The sequence below is a fragment of the Ctenopharyngodon idella genome, chromosome 16, assembly GCF_019924925.1.
Source record: "Ctenopharyngodon idella isolate HZGC_01 chromosome 16, HZGC01, whole genome shotgun sequence".
NCBI lineage: Eukaryota > Metazoa > Chordata > Actinopteri > Cypriniformes > Xenocyprididae > Ctenopharyngodon > Ctenopharyngodon idella.
The window spans coordinates 20,819,578-20,847,354 of record NC_067235.1 but is presented as its reverse complement, the minus strand read 5'-3'; the positions used below and the strand labels follow the sequence as shown (position 1 = coordinate 20,847,354).

The 27,777-nt window shown below is 38.2% G+C and overlaps 1 protein-coding gene and 1 long non-coding RNA gene across 6 annotated transcripts; one reads left to right on the top strand and one right to left on the bottom strand.

Moving 5' to 3' along the window:
- Nucleotides 1-509: 509 nt before the first annotated feature.
- LOC127497090 (uncharacterized) lies at nucleotides 510-11,527 on the bottom strand. 5 transcript variants are annotated; one of them, XR_007925446.1, is made up of 4 exons: nucleotides 10,782-11,522; nucleotides 6,390-6,477; nucleotides 1,946-5,542; nucleotides 510-1,480 (listed from the first exon to the last, which is right to left on the bottom strand). It is a non-coding gene; the product is annotated as an uncharacterized LOC127497090 (long non-coding RNA). The 5 variants fall into 5 exon arrangements; XR_007925444.1 differs by having other exon boundaries at nucleotides 510-1,483; nucleotides 10,782-11,521; XR_007925447.1 differs by lacking the exon at nucleotides 510-1,480 and having other exon boundaries at nucleotides 1,699-5,542; nucleotides 10,782-10,848; nucleotides 10,945-11,527.
- A 556-nt stretch (nucleotides 11,528-12,083) lies between these two features.
- Nucleotides 12,084-14,949, top strand: pou3f1 (POU class 3 homeobox 1). The gene has a single exon (XM_051865248.1). It carries the CDS (start codon nucleotides 12,221-12,223, stop codon nucleotides 13,325-13,327), a length of 1,107 nt encoding a protein of 368 aa, XP_051721208.1. The 5' UTR covers nucleotides 12,084-12,220; the 3' UTR covers nucleotides 13,328-14,949.
- Nucleotides 14,950-27,777: the final 12,828 nt, after the last annotated feature.

Here is a 27,777-nt window from a genome sequence, read left to right as displayed (position 1 = left end):
CTGATTTTTAATCCAGTCCCCCCGATTGTATCGCCACCCTAACGAAGAGCTGAGCGGGGCCCTGCCAGAGAGAGTGGCACCGGGCAGAGGGAGATAGAGAGAGGGAAAGATCAGAGACGAGAGAAGAGGAGATGGAGGAGGAGGAAGGCGAGAAGAAAGGGGAAGCTTTTCCAAACACAGGCGGCCGAGCCCTTTGTTGTCGTCTCGATCAGAGGGCCCCTTTCATCAGACCGGGAACCGTTTCCACTCCTCTCAGTTTTGGTAAGGGGGAGTGAGAGTGTGTGTGTGCACGTACAAGTGTTTGGTGATAGTGGGTACCCCTCGAACATCACCATCTGAGGACTTTAGCCTCGGTTCAAACTTCAGTTACAGTTTAAATATGACACTGCGTCTGTTTATGAAGTGAATTTTTTTCTAATGCAGCTCTGAGAAATTAATGGACACTTGTAAGCAGGGTGCCAAATTAACTAATATATATATATAAACAAATAACAGGCCATAAATATTCCTTAGAGTTCATGAAACTTTATTTTGAATTTTTATGTTCAAAAATATATTCTCATAGTGAAACTGCACTTCTTACAAAAACAAAAAATAAATACCTTAAAGGGATAGTCCACCCAAAACAAAAAATATCATCATTTACTCATCCTCATGTCATTCCAAACCTGTATGACTTTCTTTCTTCTGTGGAACATGAAAGAGAGAAGATATTTTGAAGAATGTTGGTAACCAAAGAGTTTCAGTTTCCATTGACTTGCATTGTATTTTTGTTCATTGTTTCAGAATTATCTTTCACTTTTTTTTATATGTTTTTTTGGTGGCTTAATGCATGGATATTGCATAGATGTGTCACCTGAGAAAAACATTGGCAAGCTTAAAATGGTAAATTTACTTGCAAGTCATGTCAGACACAATCATATCAGATGACTTTACCATCTAGACCAACCTACTGGTCAATAATTATTTACTTGCCAAATCCAATTTTTAGCTTCATTTGTCACTTGGTGAGTGTTAATTTTGGAACCTGCTTGTAAGCATATAATGAAATGAAAAAGTTTTGTGCAGTTACACATATAGATCGTGGAAGAACTGATGCAACAGCATATACGGTGACAGTGCAGAGAGACAGTACAAGCATTGCTATTGTCCCAGTCTATGTGGCTTAGCAACCAGAGGAAAGAGATCCAAACATGAGCGAGAGCATGAGAGAGTGTGTTTGCAGCCAAGTATACTACAAGGAAAAGCTGCCTCTAAGCAGTGTCAGGGGGTCAAATCCTAAATGGCTTTTACACGTTTTACACACAAACACATTTGCTCGCTCTCTCTGTCAAATGAGAAGCTTTACCACTTTGCTACACAAATACAGGGTTAAGGATCTCAGCTGACAGTACAAAGGGTGCAGGTTCCAAGTGCCCTTGAGTACAGCACCCCAGGCTGCTTCCGAGAAACTGTCCCTGCAGGTGGTCACTGGAATTTCCTACTAATAGTAGATATACAAAAAACACACTTTTTACAAAATACAACCGATTTATTTTTTATTGTTTTAAGGCATCTTAGGAATTACATCATACAAAATTACAAAATGAGTCATCACCAAGTGCTTTTTTAATATATTAAACAATAACAACATCAATAATAATAAAGAAATGTTAAATAATAATAAACATTAAATAAATAAAAATAATCAAAAATAAAATAAATGTGAATAAATATTAGTAGTACTATTTATAATAATACTATTATTTGTTTTATTAATTGAATGAATGATAATTATTATTATTGTGATTATTGTTATTATTTAGAAAATAAATAAATAATAATAATATTAAGAAAATACTGAACAAGCAGATAGTTCAATGTGTTTGTTTGTGTGATTGAGAAAGAGAGAGAGTAAAATGTTGGGATGTGACACATTTGGTGACATCATGCCCCATGGCCTTACCTGAGTACATATGGTACAAAAAGGACCTACAGGCACCACACCTGCTCCAGTCTACATCCTGCACATGCCACCCTGCAAGATACAAAGAAGTGTGAATGTGAGACTGTGTGAAGTGTCGCCTCATTTAAAATGAACGAAACCATTTGCACATCTTCATTCCTTAGAGTGCACGTTTGCCAGGAAACAATATCCTCATTTATACCTGTGTTAATCATGGGTAATGCGCAGGAAATCTGCATGTGACCTCAAACAAATTGCCGTTATTTTTCGCATCCTGGCACAGTCCTCAAGTGTCTTGCAATTCCGAAGCTCAGGTTTGTGTCACAGTAAGCCTTTAGGTTTAAAGCAGGTGAGATTTTGTCAGGTAGTCTTTGATTATGGTGATGACTGTGTGGTTTAATGACAGATGACTGTTTGCCCCCTTGTTCCTGTCCCCCAAATTTTTTGGGTATGAAGTTTTTTGGGTTATGAGAAAAAGAGTAAAAACTGAAATTGGAACTGAAATCTCTCATAGCCCACAGCTGCCTTTAGAAAGGAGTCTTTATCTAAAATCTTGTACCCATGGGTCTGAGTTTGAGGGTTTGCTTGCTTGCTTCCTTTCTTTCTCAACTCCTCCTCATTCCCTTAGCTGGAAGGTCTGATATATCGCATGTAATATGCTGTGTGTCTGGATGTGTGTGTAAAATGTTTATTTTGCACTTTGAAGCAGCTTTTAAGGAAAAAGACATGTTGCTTTTTTTGAAAAGTCCAAGTATGTTTTCTTTTTAAAAATCCTTGATCATTTAATACATATCTAAAATAAAGTGTGTGAGGTTTTACTTACACTACTGTTCAGTAAGAGTTTGTTGTTCAAGAAATTAATACTTTTATTAAGCATGGATGCATTAACTGATCAAAAGTGACAATAAAGACGTTTACATTGTTTTATTTTTTTAATTTCAAATAAATGCTGTTCTTTTGAATTTTCTATTCATCAAGATTCCACAAAAATATTAAACAGCACAACTGTTTTCAACATTGTTAATAATAAGAAAAGTTTCTTAAGCACCAAATCAGCATGTTAGAATGATTTCTGAAGGATCATGTGACACTGAAGACTGAAGTAATGATGCTGAAAATCCAGCTTTGCCCTCAAAAGAATAAATTAAATGTTTTTAATATATTGAAATAGAAAATAGTTATTTTAAATTGTCATAATATTTACATAAAAGACATTTTAAATGTAATATTTTATCATTAATAGTTTATTTAATAATTTTAATCAAATGTTATTAAATGTATTCATTTTTTTAAATTATAGTAACTAATAGTAACTAAATTTTAATGGTCATTACAGTGAGTGTAGACTCAAGTCCGAGTCTCTTCTGAAAAAGCTGTTAGTATGAGAGACGAGTGTATGCACTGTAAAAAAAAAAAAAAAAAATTATATATATATATATATTCATGATTTGTTAGCACAACGTTTTTTCTTTTGTCAAATCAACTTAATTAATGTGGTTCAGATAACATAATATTTTGAGTTTCTGTTGATTAAACCAATCCCCTTCATTGAATTAACTCAAATTTTTTATTTTAATGAACTCAAAATTTTAAGGTAACCAGGTAACTTACTTTAAGTTAAACCAACAATTCTTTTCTACAGTATGTGCATAAGGACAGTAAAGAGATAGAGATGTGTTTAGTTCAAGAGTGTAAGAGAGAGAGAGATAGAGAGATGCAGTGAGCACTGCCTCCGGCTACCATTATGTCTTCCATTTGTCTGTAGAAGTATGGGTCAGTGTGTGTGAGAGGATGTTTGTCTGTTTTCTGTGGTTAGTCGTATGTGTGTGTGTTGGAGGACAGGGGTTGTTCTCATTATCATGTGGTGTGTGTGATTAGCAGGCTAGCTGCTGCAGTAGGCAGGCTGCATCGTTTACCATGCTGTCAACACTACAGCCTTCCACCGAGCCCTGCTATTACTCACCATACAACACACACACGCCGACGTGCTCGCTACATGTGTGGGTGTGCATGACCAAGACAAAATGCAGCAGAACTGCACGCGAGCATTCATATACATCATTTGCATAGTATCGAACTCAAATCAAATCAGCGCATAGATAATTGAGAGTGATGGCGAAAGGAAAAAAAACTTTTTTTGCACGTATCCTTGTATGTTACTGAGATGAATCAACAGCACGAGCCAAATTAACTGACAGTTAAACCATAAATGCGTACAGTATGAATACAGAGAGAGATTTTGCATAACAGCTACTCTGAACCACACACAAGGACTCAGAAAGCAAATCAACAAAGCCTGTCATAAAAGCATGGGTGGCTGGTGGCGGCCTGAAATAATTCTTCAGCATTGGAGTGCATTAAAAAAAAAAAATCTTTTTAATTGCCAGAAAAGGATTGTTAATTATTTGGAGGTAAAAGAAGTTTGGTAATTCAGAAGAGCTCAAAAATAAGTGCTGCAATCAGATGCCTCCTCTTAAAAAAACACTTTCCCACCCCATAGATGGAAAAGAAAAGAGCGTGCGTGCGAGAGAGAGAAAGCACATCTAAAAGAAATGGAGGGATTAGGGCTTTGCAAGAGTTTACTACGCTCATTTTGCGCGGGGACCTGCAGGATTATAGATAACAAATGTTAGCAGAGCGCTCTGACCTGCTTGCCGAGAGAAAAGTGCGTCTGTTCGTGCTAAAACAGCAGAGTTGGCTTTTGCAATGCTGCTTAAAGAAGGAAAAGGAGTGCAGAAGAAAAAGATAAAGAGGAGTATCGGAGCGGGTGGGAGGAGTGAAAGAAGAGAAAGCAAGAAGAAAAAGGAGGTTGCTTGTAAGTTGCACACTTGCCAAGACGCAGTCGGGGTGGTGTATCACGCGCAGCGATTGTTAATTAATGAAGCGATTAATTGTGTCGACCGGGCGATTGAGGAGATTTTCAGCGAGGTGCAATCCCTAAGCCGATTTACGCTGAGTCTACACAAGAACAGGCTCTGAGTGTGTGTGTTACACTTTCCACTCAAGCAAACAAGCCAAATCTCATCTAAGCCTTCCTATAAACTCTATTGCTAATCATCAGCCATGCATTCCCAGCATGCTCTGCCCAGTCCATTCCAGGACCTGCAGGGCTGAAATTGCAGTTGGGGCCTGGGGGATTCAGGCTTTGCTATCTTGACTGACCCAAGCACCAGCTGCTCTCAGACCGGTCAATCCTCAATTAAAAGCAGTCTAATTTAATTCAGTCTGCCCCGGCGAGTGCTTGACCACAGACGACATCGAGACAGGAGCACTTGGCGTCTGGTCGTGACCCCTTTTGGGCTGGAGCTGGTCTGGTCACTCCGCTCTTTGCCATCACTGTCTCCTAGCCAGTCACGGTATGGAGCTGCCCTCAAAAACACACACATAAGGCACATAACCCCATGGCTACAAGTTCAGTGCGAGCATATCGTGTTGATCTCAAAGCATCTGTTGCTAAAGCAGCCTCCCTAAAGTCTTCTTGATATCATATGGTCGAATTCATACCCAAATGCCCCTTGATCTCATTATTGGCTTTTTCAGTGGTTTCCTCAGATGTCTCGAAAGCAAGTCGCTCGGTCCTTTCAGGCCCCTTTGAGCCTAATAAAACACAAAAGCGGGAAAAACAGACAGAATGAGTAAACACAGTGGAACTCCGCAGAATGACCGAAGGGAACGATTTGGGTTCATTAGGCATGCATTAACATGAATTACTATCTAATTAAAAGGAAGCAAGTCATTAATAAGTTTGGTGAGGGCCTCTAGATGCTCTCTTGAGTGCACAGTGACATGTGGAACTCTGCGGCTTTGTGCTGGCTTAGCCTTACTGTGGCTGCCACCAGGGAAGAGAGACGCCTCTTAAAATACTCCAGTGCAACAGACAGTTTACATGAGGAAATCCACAAGGTTCATCAAATCAATCATTAAATATTTAAGTGACTGAATAATGATTAAATTCATTACAAGAGGTTCTTAGAAGCACTGTTATTTCCCAAGCGGAGTTTGATAAAAGAAACAAAAGAAACAACTGTGGATTTTCTGATAATGACACTCTACAACTTAGCAGTACGCAGGTGTGGATGTCAAACTCCTAATTATAATTTGTAATTTAACACTTAAGCAAGTTACAGGAACTATACTATACATCGTGACTAATATATTTATTCATTTATAGATAGATGATGATTGATAGATAGATAGATAGATAGATAGATAGATAGATAGATAGATAGATAGATAGATAGATAGATAGATAGATAGATAGATAGATAGATAGATAGATAGATAGATAGATAGATTGATTGATTGATTGATTGATTGATTAAATATCCATTTTTATTTGATGCCGGGTCTTTGAAACATGATGTTGTAATGTTGAGTAATTCTTAGAACAATAATTGTCGTTAAATAACTATAAAGTTATGTTAAATCATGTGATGTATATCACCTCTTTTATCTCTGGTTCTGCTTTCAAAGAAGGCAAATTTGCATGATATTTTCTCTATCATCATCATCAGCTTTCAGCTCCATTAGTCCTGTCAGAAGAAATGATGAAACTCGATCAGCATCAAGCTGTGTATTATTATAAACATAAATCTATAAAAAAAAAAAAAAAAAGTTATCATGGTTACACTTTATAGAAGCTGTCATGAATAAGTCATCATCAGATCAAACATTATTGTGTTACCATATACATTCTAATAGATGGGAATGAAAAACATACTTTCATAAAAAAATATCTGAATGTGATTGTGATCTATCTGATCAGCATTATATGATGTTTGATGACTTATTAATGAATTAAATTATTATTTAATGAGATGTAAGACTAAAAAGAGGCCACATATAGCCGATATTTGAATTTGATTCTTAAGTTAACATTCAACAGTAGTGTATGATTCAGAGGTCAAGTCCTGAAATCTAAGGAACAATTTGATATCAAGCGAAAGTGAACAGAAAATATTTGCTATTGCAATCATCCACCAAGCCTGAACATTAATGTCAGCGGTTGATAAGTGAGCGGATGGGTGTAGTGGCAGCTTGTCCAACATTACAAACCCACTGCATCACAGGGATTGAGGGGAAAGTGACGTTGATTTGATTGACCATTGTGCAGGCAGACAGTGGAAGAGAGGCCCAATGTATTCAGAAGCATGCTTCTAACCCCTTCAGCCCACAAGCTGTTTACCACTCTATCAGCTGCTTACCAAGGGTCTGGCTGCCATCCATATTCAGACGGCACAAATTCCACTGCTTATCTCAAAAAGCCCCCCTCCAAAAGCTCCCTGTTCCCCTCCACACATACATACATACATAAACGCATCTTTATGGAAGCAAGTGGCAAGTGAACACCCGGATGGGGGCAGGATAAAGATCACCTTGAATTCAAAGTAAAGGATTGAGGCCTTGGCGGACAGAACCGACAGCAACACAGGTTACGGTGCCCAACTTTGTGTGTGAGAGAAAGAGGAAGAGATTGCAAAGAAAAGATCTACATTTTTAAAATAAAAGCAGATAATCTTAAGGCTCAGAAAAAAATTAAATCATAGAATTATAGATAAAAATGTCTACATTAAATTAAAATACTAGTGTATTAGAATTGGAGGAAATGGAAAAAAAGAAATGACCAGTGATTTGACAATGAAAGCTGCACTGAAGCATTGCAAGAATATGTATAGAATGTTTCATATTTATTTTAGTTACAGTATATATTATCTGGCATCCAATAAATCGTTTAAAAACTCTCTAGGACCAAGGTTTTCAACCAGGGGACCCCTGGGGGTCTGTGAAGGTACTGCAGAGGTCTGAGGAGAAGATATATGAAAAATAATTTTCTAGTAATTATTTAAATCATCATTATGTTCTGGTGAGCAATATAATATTTTTAATGAAAATCTAGCTTTCTATACTTGTGGGTCCTGGGTTGGTCCTGACTCTCTGCATGGAGGTCCCTGGGTCTTAAAACTATTGAAAACCCCTAGGATATACTGTAAGAAATTGGTGTTTTAAAACATCGTTTAGTCTAAAAAAATACTAGATTGACTAAATGCACTTCTGAACTTTTATATATTAAAAATTCTCAGAAATGCCGGTAATGGAAAAATTAAATGTGGATAGACTGTAATTTATTAGTAAGGTTGCCATCCATTAAAAAAAGTACAGACAACGCATAGAATTAACTGTGTAAAAAAAAAAAAAAAAAAAAAGAGTCAGGTTAGACTCTTAGCTGCTTCTCATACACTTTATGTTTTAAAAAGGCTTGTTCTCTGGCTGTGAGGGAAGAGTACCCTTCTCTCTTTGCACTGGCCAGTGATTGAAGTTAGGAACTCACTCCATGGCTAATTGCGCGACGGTGCTTTCACATGAATATTCATGCTTGCGTCTTCAGGGCCCCGCCTAATTAGCCCAAAGATAAGTCGAGAGTTGGAGAGATATAGCCCACACCTTTTACGGAAAGGAAAACATTCCCGTTCCATTCCCTCGGGATGCTTGCGGAATCGCCTGAGTTCATTAACCAAAAAAAGAGAGAAAGAGGTACCTGAAAAAGCGCAGGATGTGTCTGTAAATTCATGGCTACTCAGGAAGCGTGCGTACCCATTACGCATGTCTGTCAAAGCGAACCGGTGAAAACAAGCGGTAAATGGAATGAGAGGTGAATCTTTAGTAGAACGAATCTTTAATTAAAGCACTCATTTTAGTTTGAGTCGATATGTCAGTATTGTACTGCAGGAGCTTCCTAAAGTTGGGTAAGAATTAGTTTAGGAGCAATTTTGTATCTATTTTTAAAAGTGTCAAAAACGGACTTCACTCTCAGTAAATTTTCACTACAGTGGCTACCCCTCATTATAGACCCCAAAAGAGATTATTCGTCATAATTAGGCTATTTTCCTTGTTTACATTTTTTTTTTTTTTTTTTAATTATTGATAAGCCTGTATGATACCTAATTATTATAGTGCATTACACCCTGTTAAGAACGCAGTTAATATTACCAACTGACACTATACAAATAGGCTACTGAATAATTGTTTTTAACCCGATTTTTTCACCTGTTATTTTTATTGCTGGAATGACGATTGCAGCATTTAAACTTTTTTCCAACTTCTAGTTTGTATCTGTGTGGTGATTAAACATTTTTGAGTATTTTTACTCAAGTGTATCGATGCAATAAAATGAATAAACATGCAGAAATTTGAATTTCTACACAGGCTAATGCTGATACAGCCATGTCAAATATAAGATAAAGGTCAAAACAATGAAACTTTTTAATCTCTAATATGAAAATGTTTCAGCATTTGGCACCCACAGATAACGCCTTGTATATTTGCTGTTTTCTGAACTCTTTCTCCTGTGCACTTTTACGGCCTATGGTTAATGGAGGGTTTGACCGACCAGACTCTAATTATATTCAAGTGGAGGGGGTCCCTCGTGCAGATTAAAGCACGTGACTACAGACGCGTGAATCGTGAGAAAAGAAGACTAGAGCCCTAGAAACCCATCTTATATTTTTGTGAACGAAAGGCAACATTTTGTATGCAAATTAAACTATGTTAATAAAACGTTTCTCTTACAGAGCTACTTGAATATCAAGTGAAGATCATTTTACAGCAAATAATTTCATTTAATTTCATATTTTAAGTCAAGGCAGTCTGGTTATAACTTACAGAAATCAAACTTTTTTCTTAAACTTCGAGCTATAAAATTCTGTAAGCAGATTTAGTACATCCTGGATACTCAAAGGCCACGATTGTTCCCTACTGTCTTTCATTGCCATCTTACAAAACAAGGGCTATTATTTGTCTTTTCCTGTATGGCAAATCATTCATCTGCAGGATCAGTGTGATCCTTTCAAACCGCTCTCCATAGCAACGTCGTGCATCCCAGGAAAAATTCACCTCGCTCCACACAAGGCCATATTCTTTGCGAAGGAAAAAAGAAGCATCTGGACGGTTTTTGAACCACTTTCTTTCGCTGGCAAACTAAGCGAAGAGTTTGACTGTGCTGCTACTGTGACGCAGCTCTCTGGGCATAAATGACCGCTCTTTTTATAGACTTCCAAATGAGAGAAACTGTACAGTGAAGCATCCTCATTAACTGCGGCTCTTTGGGGGCAGAACCGGCCACCGAATTGCATTCGGGTATACAGCACGCTTTAGATAAAAATCCTGTCAATTGCTTGTCTATAACTTCGTGTGGGTCACATATTAATTTTCGCCCCAAGTCACACAAAATATCTTGGATTTGTAATCATATCGTGGACGCAGAAACAACCGCGTTTTTCATTATAAAGAAACAGTGGTTTAAAAATTACAGTTGTTTAGAAATTACATTCAGACAATATATTCAAAAGTAGGCTAAAGAAAGAGAATAGTCTGATATAAACGTTTAAAACCCGCTGGAAGGTTTAGAAGATGTAAAGTTAAGTCATTCTTATCAAAAACACATATTATATTAGTTTAGATGCTTTACTGAAGTTATAAAAATACATAAACTTTGTTCTTAAGAACAAATAAAGGCTACAATAGATAGGCAATTTCTTTATATTACAATACAAGTGTAAACCAACTGAGAAAATCGTATATAAAAGTAACCGGCATGTTGTTTAATGTGGTATAAAATCCACGTTAAATTCAGATGTACTTTAAAATAATGTTGAAATACTCCTTCTGCGAGTGTTATTGCATATGTGATAAATAAATAAATGGTGGCTTTACATAACCACGCCTTTGACAGAGTGGTGACGAGCACTTGTGACCCTAAGAACATCATTTAGGTTACACTTCCATGAACGCGCGAAGCTCGTGCAGATGGACAGATAGGAAAAGCAGTGTGCAAACTTACCACAGAGAAGCGTTTTGGTTTGACGCCTGAAATCTCCGCCTGTAACGGCACATTTCCTCGCAAAAGCCTGTGGAAACACCCCATAAGAGCAAGACAAACACACAAACACGAACGTGAACTAAAAAAAATACAGTGAGGTAAATAATTTAAATAGAAGTGATACCAAAAAAATCTTCTAAAAAAGCTGTGGTTTTAGATGGAGTCGAACGTGTGCCTGATTGCGGAGTTTTAGACGACTGGAACAGGAGAGATGTAAGATTTGTTTAAAGCCCCACATTTCCATTTAAGAACGTGATTGTGTTTGCAAAGATCCCTTTCAATCTTCGCATCTCCCCCTCTCTACCCCTCAGCGTCTCCGAGGCTGCTTTGCAATTCATAGAATTGGTAATTTGCTATTGGGACAAAACGTGAAGGGAAAAATAATCAGATCAGCCGGGAAAGGAATACGGAGGAGGCCAGAAGGGAGAAACACTGGATTTCTCTCTAAGTTACTGTTTAGAAAAATGCTTCGAGTGAAGATATTGTCAACACACCGCAGCTTTATGTAGACTTTGTATGTTTGTAAAAATCTGTTGGCTTAAATAGGAGTTGTTTAAGCCAAAAACTGAAATTTACTGATTTGTAAATGAGAATTTTACTGAAATTTACTCTCAGTGAAATTTACAAATAAATTTTTTTTAAATACGTATACTGTAGCCTATAAGTCAAATTAGCCTAAATAAAATTAAATGGATAGTCTATTTATTTACAGGGTCGGCGGTGGATTGTTTATGCATTTATGCATAATGATGGAGATTGTCTGATATGTTACAGTGTGGGCGGTCTGTATTTCTGTATGATGTTTTATTAATTCGATGCATGGCTCCGTGACTTGAATAATCATAAATAATCGTGAATGTGTGTAACACTTAAATGATATTGCTATATAAACATCTTTTAATGTATCATACTGATTTTCATCTTTCTCGTGGGTGGCTCCTGAGATACTTTAGAATACTAATCTACTTGCAAAGAGGAGCGGTACAGTTACTAAAAGAGGCAATGCAAGGCGGGTCATTCTTCCACCCCACCAAAAAGAGTACCACACTCCCCCACGTGGTTATTTGCAAAACAACCCTCAAAGGCCAGTAATTTCCTACGGTTTTGCTGCTCGCGCTCTCTTGACTAGTGGGGAGAGGAGAAGAAAAGGAAAAAAGAAAAAGCGTCTAGTGAAAGCGGCCAATTGCGAGTAACTGGGATCACGGCGCCCGGCAGCCAACCAAGCGGCCCGCGAGAGGTAATAAGGAAACCTGGTGGGCTGTAGTCGGCGAGGAACCAATGCACGCGCAGGGGAGGCGTGTCTTAGCTCTTCCCTAAGACCTCCCAGAGCAGGTTGTTGCGTTTTGGGCTCTAAAGCTCAAAGATCTCCGAAGTGCTTGTCAGTTTTCTAAGTCGGAGCCATGGCGACAACAGCTCAGTATATTCCGCGGAATAACTCATTGCCTTCGAACCCGCTAATGCATCCGGATTCGGACAGGATGCACCAGGGGACGACCTACAGAGAGGTGCAGAAAATGATGCACCACGAGTACTTACAAGGGCTAGCGACCAACACGGGACATCCGATGAGCCTAACGCACCACCAGTGGCTGCCAACCTCCAACACCGACTGGACCAGCGGCACCCACATCGGGCAAGCGGAGCACAACAAAGCCAGCGTGCAGAGCAGAGAAGACCTAGGGAACGGCTATCACAGATCGCATCTGGTCCACCAGCCGACGCAAAACAGCCACCACGGATCATGGGCGCCGACTACAACGCACCACTTATCCCCGCTCTCTCCCGCCTCCAACGGTCACCAGTCGCTGGTCTACTCGCAGACGGGCTACACTATGTTAAGCCCCCAGCCGTCGCTGCATCACGGCTTGCGGGACCCGCTCCACGATGACGCGGGTAGCCATGACAACCAGATGGAGTCGCCTCAGCAGCCGTTCAGCCACCACCAGGACCACTCGGACGAAGACGCCCCCAGCTCCGACGACCTGGAGCAGTTCGCCAAACAGTTCAAGCAGAGGCGCATCAAACTTGGTTTTACGCAGGCGGACGTGGGCTTGGCGCTGGGCACGCTCTACGGAAACGTCTTTTCCCAGACCACCATCTGTAGATTTGAGGCTCTGCAACTGAGTTTCAAGAACATGTGCAAACTTAAACCTCTGCTTAACAAATGGCTCGAGGAGACAGATTCAAACACTGGCAGCCCCACGAATTTGGACAAGATTGCAGCACAGGGCCGGAAACGAAAGAAGAGGACCTCCATCGAAGTCGGAGTGAAAGGGGCACTGGAAAACCATTTCTTAAAGTGCCCCAAGCCCTCCGCCCACGAAATCACCACTTTAGCTGGCACTCTGCAGTTGGAAAAAGAGGTTGTGCGTGTGTGGTTTTGCAACAGAAGACAGAAAGAGAAAAGAATGACACCGGTGGGGGTCCCTCATCCGACCATGGAGGACGTATACTCACAAGCGGAGACACCCCCTCTCCACCACACACTACAGAGTCCTGTCCAGTGACTGCTATCATAAACAGTGTCCTTGTTTGAAAAGAAACTACAATGGATTTTGTTTATCCCCTTTGTTTGTCCCAAGAGATCAGAGACAGAAAGTTTGGGAAGAGTTCGCTGACAGTGACTGGACAGCTTACGGGGCGCCACTAATTCTGAATAACGTGAAAATGCATTAAGTACCGCGCCAGCTTCGCGTGCATTTATCAAATCAGTACCAGTGTTTACGAAAATTGTATCGTTTGTGCCACTCTGGAAAAATTCGATTCTTTCACCGCCGATAAAAGGGAGCTACGAGCCACAAAAAGGGGCAATGTCTCCTTGGACAAAGGAGAATGGACAGTGATTTTCTTAAAGCGATTAACCAGATTAATTATTACAATGATTATCTGTATTATTTGTGTTGTTTACTTTATTTCGAATGTTTTAACGCTAAGATATTTTCTTTTTCCTGTCTAGCGAGTATTTTACTATCATTTCAACTAAGACAGATGAAATTCGTGATGTAAAGAACAGGCACTTGGTCAAAACCTTCAATACAAACAAGTGCACCAGGAACTGTTTACAATGATCATTTTTAAGCACCTATATCGTCTAAAGATGCAGAGACGTTAAAATGGCAACATGAATACACTGTCTGAAACAATATTTAGTCATTTTGAGTTCTACTGCTCTCATTTTTTCCTCTTTGCATGAGGCACTTATAATAATGTTATTTTAATTTCTTTTCATGTTTGTTTTTTTTGTTTTTTACAATGTATTTGTTCGAGGTATACGACATTAATGCTTTACTTGTTTACAATTTTCTTTCCCAATTTCGCGTTATTTTGAACCGGCACTATTTCCTAAGTCTGCTCCAGCTAAACATATTGAGAGTGATGAGTCAAAATGAAAAAGAAAGAAATATCTCAGGTAATTTTCAGTGCCCAAAAATCGTGCTGTACTCTTAGTTCTTCTTGAATATTGGCCAACTCTTGACACTCTCTATGTCAGCTGTGCCCGTTTAGTTTATGTTTCTTACATTTTACATCCTATTCATGAGCCTGGACACGGAGAAAAGTAGTTGTTTTAGTGAATAAGGGATGTGTTTTCGGGACTTCTTTTCAGGATTTGGGTAAAAAAAAAAAAAAAAAAAAGGCTGGTAACGTTTCGTGTCGTTTCTCAAGGTCTGGCATTTTTCATTGGACAGCAGGTGTTCATTTTGTTATTTGAACAGTGTGAATATACAACCTTTTCCAAAAAAGTAATAAAAATAAAAATAAATTACGAGAGAAAAGATTTTAAATAAATAGTTGTCAGGATTATTTCCAATATGTAAATATGTCGAATATGTAAACATATGTATTTGTTCTGGGTTCGTTTTGTTTTGTTTTGTTTTCCGGGCAGTTTTGTACACTTACTAATTCCAAGAAGATATTTTAATATTTCATTTATGACCATTTATATATCTATATATTTATTTCCTAAGTGTGTTTGGAGATTTTTTTGTTCGGCTCTGTTTATTATGTTGCAGTGGATTACAAATGTTTTGTTTACTACATTGGTTGTATGTTGATTGCGAAATGTAGACTGCAAAGTCACGTTTATATTTATGTTATAGTAATATTTTATTACTTACATAAAACATATATACAAGAACACGACTTCTGTCTTTTTTGAAGCACATTTTCACGCCAATCATGGTGATGGTGAACGAAATAAATCACTCAAAATTCTGTTTGTTGCGATTCGAACCTCAGAAGCGTTCAAGGTTGTTAATGTTTAAATCAATGCACGGAATCACGCTTTGATCATATACTTTTTTTTGTTGTTGTTCATGCATGATGAAGTAAACATAATTCACACATAGAACAACATTTTAATATGGACAATCATATAGTTTTTAAAAAGATATTTTAAACGATGTTTTGTGAGTTATAAATGTTGAAATTTCGCTTGCGCCCTAATAAAATATCATTAAAACTTCGATTAATAAAAATGTAAAGTCTGCGTAAGAGAGACTAAATCATTACCGACATAACTACGACATAACCGCACAATTAAGTCTACAATGGTGCATTTACGTCAAAATTTTAAAGCCTAATACCAGCACCTTACATTTCACCCAGTTTCTTATTTTCTAAGCTCTGTGGTTTATGCTTTTTTGAAGGCAACATTTTGTGGTTGTTCTAAAACCCAGAAGATTGTGACAATTATTTACTTTAGAACACCAAGATTTATACTACTGACCATGCAAATTTATCTAAAAAACAATTAACTATCGAAACAATTTTGTATGAAAAATGTTAAATACATAAACGCATAGGCTATAGCCAAACTCGTTTGATTTCACATGAGCGTGGAATTGGGAATTTGCTGTGATAGTTTGTTTTTTTTATCCGTGACTCGCAAATCAAAATTCGAAGTCTTTAAGGTTCTTATTTCGCTTAAAAGCATCTTCTGAGGCATCTTCTATTCATCGTTTATATGATGCTGATTTCCCTTATAGACTCTCAGTTCATGACTGTTGCTGTTGCCTCTCATTAATCGTTAACGTTTGCTTTAATAGCCTATATATTTCTCCTGTTTAATAAGTTTTAAGAATGGCTTCGCTTGAGAAAAATCTGAGTTCAGGATGCTGCTTAAAATTAAAAACACTCATAAGAAATTTCTGATTAAAATAGGACGTCATTTGTTAGTGAAGAGTAAAGAAAGTTTTCTCGGAAAATTACATTGTCATCTTTGTCAAACGGTAGAAATAAAAATGTGTAGTTAACAATATTTATAAAGTGTCGTGGGATATGTAAATATTTTACCATTTGAAAAGTTCTAATTGACTAGCTATTTTATTTTCGTTCGTTTTTCACGGCTCTCCTTTGTTCGCTATTGGATTTGAGGTGCTTCAGTAGAGAACGTATATAGCCTACACAAATCAGCTTTCATTAATTATAAATTACTTAGCTTATGAAGTACAAATCATTTATACAAATAATGGAATTTTAAAGAACTATTTTATACGGCCAAGTTAAGCTCAGCATCCTAAACAAGCTTTGCCAGTAGTCAAAGATCAGACTACTAACAGAGAAAAGGTTTGTTAGCTTATAAAATAAACATAAGTGACAAAGTTCTTTTCTTTGTCCCCCCCATTTTATAAGACAACTAACATTTCTATGCTATAGCCTATATGTGATACGAGCTGTGTGTGTCCACTTATTCAGGAAACGCATTGGAAGAGAAGTTATGAGAAATCAGTGATTCCCAAGCGCCCCCTAACGACGTAAAGAGTTAATGCACGAGCTGCAGTGCATAGGGTTCGTTGTTCAATTTTCCACAATCCTCTTCAAAAGTCAGCCTAATAATCCATTGGTTCCCAAAAGATGTGCTTCTTTTAATCCCATGCCAACATTTATCTCTAATAAAAGTTTCAAATAATATCTGCTAGCTTTAAATAGGCTATATAGAAGTGAGACCATTTTTTTTGATGGGTTGTCTTTTGCACACACCCTTTCCTCCACAAATCAGCTGGAATGGAAACCTAATCCCAAAGCTTTACAGTCTATAGGCAAAATCTTACAGAATCTATGTTACTCCTTTATTTCCCTGTTGGATAGCTCTTATTTAATATCCAGTGCTTGTTGGGAAATGGGAAGAAAATATAAAGGAATATTTTCAACATGTTATATCTATTGACCAGTTGTAGAAAGAGGAAAATGAGACAGAAAGATGAGGAAAGAGATAATCAGTTTTTTTAACATGCAGCTACCTGTCTGGTTTTAGCCCACCTGGATTCAGGGCAAATGTGGTACAGGTGTGTCTACGTGAAGAAGAGTTTGTGGGAGATTGGCTTTTTTTTACCTGTGGAATTGAAAAGTGATATTACCTGGAATGAGAATGTGTGGCACCAAGATGATTCAATCATTTAGAGTAAAAGGGTATATATTTACCATGTATGATGTACATAGACTGCAACATGTCTTTTTTCATTGTTAAAACTCTACAAGTTCTGCAGTTTTCCCAATGTGCAACTAAAAATGACTTACCACTGTGGTAACCACTATAAATAGGCAAACCATGAATGAATGTGTGTGGAATGAGTCTCAGGGGCCAGAGTTTGTCCAGATGTCACTATGAACGACAGCTCTGTAAGAAAGCAGATAGGATGTCCACAGCAGGCTGTATTCCCAAAGAGTTAGGCTTTTGTTCAAATGGGATATATGCCCAGATTGACAGTGACTTTTGCACAGAATCATTAAATGATCATTAAAATAGATTTCCAGTGACCATCAGTTAAACTCTCAGCACACAAGATGTGCATTAATACTGTATATCCTGTTGTGAGACTAGAAGTCATTATGATGGTTTGTTGTTAATATTCCATTATTTTAGCTTCCTGTCATGATGGTTATGAAACAACCATACATGTAAGATATTATTGACTGGTGCTCTCTACAAAAATTTAATTACAAAACTGTCTTCTAAAGTCCTGAAAGTTCTCAAATTTTATGGGGACAGACTAAGAGTTAGTAAATGCTTAAAGGTTGAATAAGAAACAGAGCCATTAAAGACAATCTATAGGAGAACAGCACTTAAATGCGCAAGTCTGATGAGTACAGCTTTGTTACTTATGCATAATTAGGCTAAACAACAGGAAGATGTACTCTGGGATGGCCAATGCCATCAGACTTACCTGAAAAGCCAGTGGCTCCTCTCTCCACAGTACAAATCACTTCCAGGCTCCTGCCAACGTCTGGCGAACTACAGACCCGGGCTGATCCTGGGCATTTGAGACACGACGCCACCTCCTTCATCAGCAGAGTATCATCAAACACAGGAGATGTGGATTAGCAATGATTAGCAGGGATTATAGCTGGTTAATGGTGGGAAAATACATTAGGAGCCACAGGCTCAGGGAGGGATTTCGCTCACGCTAGCGGATTTGCATTGATCCAGAGCAAATGAATGAGGATTAGCCGCATCTATCTACAGATAAATAACATTAAGCGTATTATTCGGGCACGAGCTGTTATTAATGACATTACATACACCACAACAATGCCAGTAATTATAACAAATGGGCCGAATAATGCATTTAATGGTATTTTTAAATTTGTGTCTTGTTCTGAGAGGGCGTTAAGATTTTTTCAGGAGCCGAGATTCAGTGGAAATACACCATTGGAATGTACTGTGAGATTTCTCATCAGAAGTCTGTTTAAAAAACTTGCTCTTAAAGGGATAGTACACCCAAAAATGAACATTTTGCCAACATTTACTCACTCTCATGTTTCGAACTTGTATGACTTAATTGTAATGTGCAACCCCATAAGATATTTTGAATAACAACAAGATTTTCAATGTAAAAAAAAAAAAAAAAAAAAGACAATTTTTCAAAACATCTAATTTTGTGTCCCACAGAAGAAAGGAAGTCGTACATGTATGGAACAACATGTCGTCGAGTAAATGATGACAGAGATGGAATTTTTCTGTTGACTTTTCAAGACAATTGTATTAGGCACATGTAACATACACAATGTAGTTTTTATTACAATTTTCTCTCCCAAAAACTAAACAGGCAAATTTTTTGCTGATGCGCCTTTAAGACTCTGACAGTATGTATGTAAACAGCCTCTTCACATGTGAAATGAGCAACATAACACACTGGTTCTGTGTTTTTATTTGGATCTAATGTAGTTATTAATTCCAACATTCTTCAATAACGACCTCTTTGCGAAACCTGCATTACATCGTGACAGGTTCCCAACAAAACATGCTGAAAAGTACCACTTAAACTGTGAAGATCGGACTGAAATGATCAGGATAAAATAAAATAAAATAAAACTTCAGGTACTTATTTGCAACACTGGAAACTCTGGAAGCAAAGAGCAGTAAGTGCAATACACAGTCAGAAACAGCCCCACATTTTCTTTTATCTTTAGTTATTCTTATGTTTGGGAATAATAAGATTAACCTTGTTCCTTCCAAATTACTGAACGGACCAAGTTTCTGAAAACAGAATAGAAGTGTAAAAGTGGGTGGTTGTGTTCATGTCTGGGACACCAGAATGTTGCATAAGTTCAGAACAAGCCATTTTAATAAATGCTCTTATTTTAACTGTGAGGGAAGTTTTTAGTTCCGAAAGTTACAGTATGTTTTCATAGTACAATGAACTCTTTTATCTCAATAGACCAAGGAAAATTTGATTCTTCATGATATGACCCCTTTAAGCAGAATTTCTTCAGCAACTGGCCGGCCACACATTGTGGTGCGTGATAGCGCATGCTGCTACACAAGGCTGCGTTTGTCCCCTTCAAAGCAACTGATGGGAAAGACAGAGAGACAGAGACACGGAGGGACTTGCGCGGTCGCACTTGCATCACCAAAGCTACCCAGCAAGTGATCTGATAATCCTTAGCATTGTTCTGTCTACCGTCGCCTCCCGCACTCACTGCCAACACTCAACTCTCCACTCGCTATCATTTATGTAATAAACACCTGACCCCGACAGCGAAGGGCAGAGTGCTTGAGAATCAGAGGAGGAAGGAAGGGAAAATGTATTTTTTCATCAGAAATTCTCTCTATTCCATACCTCAAGGTTTCACCTTAGAGCTGCATGAAAGAAGGGCAACAATGTGGCCACACAGCGATCAGCTATTTACCATATGAAAAGCTTTGGCTGAGCACAGGAGGAGTCAGATGCTGAGTTATTTATGATGCTGGGGCCTTGTATCTATATGGACCCTCCTTCAATTTGATTCTCAAATTCAGACCCATATATAGAGAACACAAGTGAAGTCATGGAGAGTCCTCCAACCTTTCCACTACTTCTCTCCTTTGCTTCAAGTAAGACGAAGCACCTGTCTGTGCTGAAGCTCTGCTGATGTAATGAATCTTCAGAACTGTAAAGGAATATTTAGGGTTAAATAAAACTTATGACTTGTAGCTCAGTTAAAGCTGCAGTCCGTAACTTTTTTTGGTTCAAAATTATCCAAAATCTATTTTTGAGCAAGTACATAACCAGCCAGTGTTCAAAACTATCTCCTTAACTTAGCCCGATTCATAACGGTAAGCTTGTAATAATGTTTTAGAGTGGTAAAACCACCAGAGTGGTACTGGTGGGTTTCGAGCATGCAGCCGTCTTTGCGTCATTACATCACGTCTGTTAACATAAAGAAGGAGTCCCAGCAAGTAGGCTATATGTCAGAAAGGTCCAAATGACAATCATCAGTGACAACTGGAAATTCACCCGTAGTCAAAAGCAAAAGACTTCGGACTGCGGCGTGGCTACAGAAATTGAAATCTACAGGTAACGCTAATACACACTAAATACACACAGTCACGCAATGATGATGTTGTTAGCATTAACAATTTGAGAACAAAGTATAACAATAATAATAATTTGCATGGTTTGACGTGATTCGAGCTAACCGATCGTTAGATTTAATCACCATTGGCAGTGCGATTTATTGTAATGCTTTTTTTCTCAGTTGGTCAGAACAAAAGTGGCAGACATGTTACGTACTTGTTCAGATGACATTTTCCGATGAAAATTTTTATTGTGGTCATACTTCCAAGGCGTAGAATCTGTGATTCCGAAGTACAGTATCCACACCGATGTGGTGACTGACAGCAAACAGATTCATCTGCAGTGAGGAGCCGTGCCAATGCACAACCCATGTAAAGATGATAATTCCGCAAATAACCGCAATTGCAGGTTTCAAACAGAGATGGCGACAAAGAGGCAAAACTTACAGACTGCAGCTTTAATAAAGAACAAACAACTTGTTTGTATTACAGTTGGATAGGTTAGTCAAAGCAGAAATTTGAAGCTCATATTTTTGTTAAAGCACATTAGTTATGCAGCAAAAAAATGTTTATTATTCGATCTGTAAAGTCTAAATTATTCTTTTGAAATTTGACTTTTCTAGGTAGATTACACACATCACTTTCATGTATTCTTGTGTAAATCATGCAGAGGGTTTTGAGTTTAAATGCTCTCTGGAAATTCACAATTGTACATAACTTTACACAGACTAGGTTAGTAAGAAATTCTATCATATAAGTCTAATGTAAAATGTTTAAGTGTTTAACTGAAAATTGTATTTACTATGAAATATTCTTTTAATCTTCATTGTTAGGGTTAGGCTTAATAATAAGCACATTTTTCCACTATTAAAATCCCAAACGCTAGTGAAACCTAACATTCTTGATGCATTCATCTGCTCTTACACCAGTATATTGCGCCTTACGATAGAATCAAGTGCCTTTTATGAATAAAAAGAATGTTGAATGCCGATATCAGAACAGTCCCAAACTCCTCTTGTCTCCTATGCTATGCCTCAAATGTTAATGTTTTATTACAGATGTCCAGCTCTCTGTCCTATGTAAATTTTTCTAAAGCTGAAAGCTTCTTAGGAAGGTCGCAAGTTAATAACTCACCCTGAAGGCCTTCAAGGTGTAAGTCAAGCTATAGGTTCTCCAATCCTTCACATTCAAAACCTAGCCTTTGTATGGTGGTGGCCATCCTAAGGGACCGCTTTTTCAAGACTTAAAGCACAAGATTGGCAGTAGCTCTAGAAAGAAAAGAAAAAAAAAAAATAGGGAAAAAAATGAAATGCCATAGAGTTTGAAAGAAGACTATGTTAAATAATAGGAAGGTCACAAGGGCTGGGAGATTTTCAGGGTCTTTCAGACAATGGCTCTACCGTATTGTATTTGGCACTTTCAAAAACTATTTAAACCAGATAAGTAAACACTTGTGCTGTGCGATTGTATTTCCACAATTCTGCAATTGGTCGTGGTTCAACAACAATATGTTGCACATGAAGGTTTTTCTTCTTTAGCAAAACTAATCAGATGTCTGCTTTTGCCAAAAAACATGTAAAATGGCATTCGCCCACAAACTCAACTTGACATTTCATATTTGAGGGTGATGACCAACTTCTTTGAAATCTCTTTCTTTTCTCTGCGTGTTCTGGTTCAGGCCCACCCTCTTTGCCCTCCAAAGCACTGCCACAAGAGAGAAGAGAAATGTGCAAACGAGCCCTTCAGCTCACAACTGCCAAAATAACAACAACAACAACAAAAAGAAATAAATGAGAAAGATGAAACGAGGGGAGACAAGGAGGGTGCGCGAGACGGAGCGAGATGAAATAGAGACCTGCCGCTGAGCTCAAGGACGCAGCGCGCGACTGCGTAATTAGAAATGTACACAGACGATTTAGATGCAGGGATGTGATTAGGGAAAGCAGCCCGGTCTTCATCTTAATCAGCTCACTTCTGAGAGCTCCTTATGGACGGGAGGGGGACATATTCTCGGAGTACAAGACTGAAACCATTCACTGTGTCAAACAGACTGAAGAGCTGAGGGAGATACCGGGAAAGAGAGGGAGAGAAATGAAAAACAGAGGTAGGAAGAGTGGAGAGTGGAGAGTAGGAAAAGACTGACTGGCGACTGAGGCCGCAGCCTACATCTTCTTTTAAAAGTGACCCATATCCGATATCTGCACTTACACTATATACACTTGACGAAACAACCCAAGGTAGACGTACTGACCCAGAAAAGCTTAGGCTGAAAAGGAAGTAAAAACAGTGTAATTTGCAATGGACGCAGACAAGCTTTTGCTTTTCGCACCATCTTTAAAGGTCAGCAAAACATTGGTCTCTTAAGATGGCGAAAAAAGAGGAGAGACAAGTGCACGTATCCGATTCATATCAGATTTATTTCCACATATGAATGAGGCCTGAAACCGATCTAAAAATATCGGAATCCATGTGCTTTTTTTCCTGCTTACACGTTCATGTGTCATATCCAATCTGTACCACATGTGAGAAAAAAATCTGGATTGGGTCACTTCTTGAACCATGTAATGTAAATGCGGCCTTAGAGACTGAGAGCTGTGAGAGGCTGAAGAGAGAAAAAAAAGAAAATAAAAAAATGAAAAAAATGAAACATCAACAATGGTAACAGTGAACAATTTCCAGAAAACAACTGGTAATTAAAAAAAAAAAAAAAAAAAAAAAGACTATTATATGTAAGTTAAGTATTACAAAATTGAACGAAAAAATGTATTTTATAAAGAGAGTTTTAATTGAAAAAAATGCTTTAAATGTATTTTTAAAAATAATTATTATTTTAAAATAATTAAATTGAGTGTTTTAAATAATTATTCAACAATTGAATAAAAAATAAGATTTTAAAAAAAATAATGTAATCAAAAATATTTAAAACAATTAAAAATAAATTAATTTTAAATTTAGTTTAAAAAAAAACAAGATTTTTCATAGAAAGATTAAATTAAAAAACCTTTTAAGTATTTTAAAATTTATAATTATTCTAAAAATAATTAAATCTAGTGTCTTTTAATCATTATTATTCAAAAACAATTTAATAAAAATAATGACTATAAAATATTTTAATTTAAAAAAAAATAAGAAAAAAAGAAAAAAATATTTTAAAATCATTTAATTTTAAAAATAAGTTCTCAGATTTTATTCTGAGAAGTTATTGTATCCTTGAAAAATGTATAACTTCAGAAAAAATGGAATGTACAATGTGTAATTTATAAAACTAGCTTAATGGACACATTTGGACAAATACAAACTAATTTTGTATTAGTCATGAGAGAAAGAGTTTTGTCAAGCAACTTAGAATATGTGCTTGGTAAATTAAATGATATTTTCAAGTTAAAAAAAAAAATACTGTGCCTAAATCAACCTGACTACATCAGGTTACGCCAATGAAACTAATAAATGAGGGTAAAATCAGCTAGAAATAACTAATGGCACATCCCTTTTTGCAGTGTATGCAAGGCCATTTTAATATGTACATAGTCCTGGGGAAGTGACTAAGAGACATTATCCAGTGACTAAATAGTGGACAACAGAGGTAATCACAAACAGCAGAGGCACAGAGAACAAACAGAAAGCAGACAGATGCTAATGTCCAATATTCATCACTGAAATGTGCCCACTCATCCACCTCTATAGTCAGAGAGAGAACAGATCTGCTCATGAGACACAAAAGAGAAAGACCGACACAAAGTGGCAAATAATGAGCGCGGGCATTTAAAGAAGCACTCAGGCTCTATCCCTCTCTTTTTCTCTCCTTCTCCTCCTCACCAGCCATGTTATTGATCACCTTTAACCTCTGCTTTCAGCACTGTCAAAACTACCATTTAGGGCCTCCCCAGGGCCGAGCAGCCATCAATGACACCCCTGCCCCATAAATCATTACCAAGCCTGTGAGGGTCTGCTGCCCAGGGGCCTGACATTCAGGGGCAAAACCCAGCCGATCTTCCCTCAACACGCCCCCAGGGGTCAGAGGTCATCCCGTCAACCCTGTGCCAGGCACTCCCTCGGCATACTGCTGGCACTCGTTTGATTTTTAAATCAAAACAAAGGTCAGGAAGACTGTCCTCTTGCTCTTTGCACCATGCGTGTGACACTTTCACACCGTTAACACTCCTAATCGGGCTCACAGCCAACAGGAAGCGGTCGTTCGACAAGGGAGGCAGGTGGTGTCAGAGGTGACGGCTCCAAATACTTCTGGAATAATCTATAAGTTTGGGTCAAAATAAGGTCTGAACCATGTCGGTTTCAGGGAAATAAAATGATTCACTAAAAGATACCATAAAATTTAGGACATTAAGAGCTTTTATGTGTTAAGCCTTTCTTCATCACTAAGGTGGAAGTCTGTGTGGGGTAAAAATAATGACTTTCTGATTAATTGCGGTCTTTATTTGAACAGTCAGATATTAATACTTAAGACTGGTATTTTACTATATGCCTATTTTAAGTGGCTGGATGAAAACATAATTGTACAGCAAGATGAACATACAATGTTATGTCCGATACATGGGGAAAAATGTTCTTTTTAGTGAGTCAGAAAAATATGGCATGTCCAGAGTAGTCTGATTCCTGTAAAAGAATGAATCCTATGAGCTAATTCTTTTAATAATTAGTTCAAAAGACAAGTTACCAATTTGAATCAGTCTAAAACACTGCCCTGTATAATTTACAGCATTAGCAGAGAGAGAATTTATTTGTAAACATTATAACTGAAATATACCCAAAAGGATCAGAATCAAATCTATTCGCAATCAAATCAAGAGCTTGTGATTAGGAATCGAATCAGGAAATCTATATTGACAAATTAAAATTGGAATTATAATAAAAAGCCAAACGAAATTTCATAAACAATGTATTTAATCGGCGACAATGGCCTCGTGGGCAGCGCGCCGACATGTGGCACAGTTGTGCTGCGGGCGTCCCGGGTTCGAGTCCTGGCTCGTGGACCTTTCCCAATCCTGTCCCCCCTCTCTCTCCAGCTTCACTTCCAGTCAACTTACTGTCCTGTCACAATAAAGGCAAATAAATAAACAATGTATTTATAAAATAAAAACATTTTTAAAATATTAAAAATAAAACTAAGTGTTTTAAAAGTTATCAGATTTGAACATTAATGTATTTTCACAAAAAAATCAAAGTCTAATTTGTGGTAAATTAACTGCTATTAATATTAGTTAATGTGACTGAACTACATTTGTTTACAACAACAACAAAAAGAAATAATTAAGGGTCAAATCAGGTAGAAATAGCAAATCACATTTTGCAGTGTATGCCAAAACAATTCGGTACCTGATATGGGTACAGTGCACAGTTGAGTAAAGTTCAATTACATGCGTGAACCCACACAGAGCTTCAGATTCTCAGATACTGTTGCAAGATAGAGGGAGTTACCTTAAAATCTTTCTCAGTCCTTCACAATCAGATTCTGTCAGACAGATTGAGAAAAATCTCTGTTACTCACAATCCTTCTCCAATCAAACACTCTCATTTGCAAGTTGCAAGGTTTTGTTTCCCAAAACATGAATGATGAGCTGATATACGTGACAGCTGGATGTGAAGGAGCTCGGCATCCCCTCAGGAGGAAAGCCTCATCCCCCTTGTCTCTCCCCATACTGGAGGTGAAACAGAGAGGATTAATTGGTTTATCGCCTTTTTTGCTATGCTTGGTCCCAGCAATTAAATATTGGCCCTGGGCCCTCTGTGACCATTAGCGTACAATGCAGTGTTAACTGGGGCCGCTCCAGTTTCATGTTTGTGTGCACGCAGGGCCACGACCGCATTAGCGAAGCATTAAAAAGTTAGCCGGAATAAAATTCATCTCCACGTTCTGAGGGCCAACGGTAATTGATTGTTGTGCACCAAGTTGGAGAGTAGTTTCTCAAAGGGACAGGAAAGAGAGTAAATAAGGGATTTCAAAAGCTTATCGGGTTTACTATTTACAGAAAAAGAAGGAAAGGACGAAGCACAAGAAGTTGAACACATGAAAGAAGAAAAAGCAAATAAAAAAGCCAGCTCGCATTTTAAGTCTGTATACGCCGGGAGGAATAGTTTAGTGGGGTGGGTTTAGCGTCTTTCATATCTTTCTTCTCCCTCTCTGTCTATGTCGCTTCCACTCCCTCAAGCCGTCAATTAGTGGGCCCGAGCTTCTGAGGGCCAGGCTCTTCCTCACATGTGCCTTTGTTGCAGTGACATTGACTCTCTCTCCCAGCAAGACGTTTGAAGGTTAGGATAAGACACTGTCCAGGTTATCCATGGGTGCTCTCTGGGGTGCTGGTCTATGCCTCCCAGGATGAATAGTGTGTTGAGGAAGCAGGCTAAAGGGCCTTTCAACTGCACCAGGCTGCTCGCACACAAGAGTGGCTTGGCTTGGGGCCAGTATTTGTGCACTCACAGAGTGCTTCAAGTTGTCTTCAAAGAGCTATTGAATGCTGGAGTGTCCAGCTGTGGAAACTGGACTGAAGAGTCAGTGAGAACGTGCTTGCCGTCTCCGTAATATTAATCTGAAAAATGGCTAGTTAAGCTCAGAGTGCATCAACACAGCAATTCGGTCTTTGCAGGCTAAAGTGATTTGTCGTGGTGTTCAATGTCGGAGTATCATCTAGACCTTCTTTAGGGCCACAGACTGGACTTCATCCATCACTGTGTCTGCTTCACACACCCCCTACACCCTGCTGGGGGACCGGCGCCATAACTCAACCCTGACATGACCGTCGATGTACCCTCTCTAGGACCCACTGCACTCATTCGGGCAGGTCCAGCTGGCTCCTGTCCTCCACCAGCCCCCCCACCTCTTCTCCAGCTCCATCCATCAATCCTGCCACGCTCAACAGATGAGTGGCTTGTGTGCAAAATGCCAGGAAGCCCCAAAAGGGACCAATTGGTGGAGAGTGACAATTGTGATGGCCTTTTGAAAGAGCAGGTTGCCTATCGAGCAAGATGTCCTGTGTTCTTTTCGGTCAAGATTTAGTATTTATCCTACATTAATAATGGAAAAAAGGGAGAATTTGTTGTGAAGTCTCAGCATTGAGTGTATTTATAATCTAGCCCAGTGCTTCTGAATGTGAGAAGCCTTTGACAATGGAACAATTGTATTCATGGCCCGGCGTTATTAATTATGTATGTTTCGATTGCTGGACA

Coding starts and splice junctions, on each gene's coding strand:
- pou3f1 (XM_051865248.1), top strand. CDS start 12,221: ATGGCGACAACAGCTCAGTATATTCCGCGGAATAACTCATTGCCTTCG.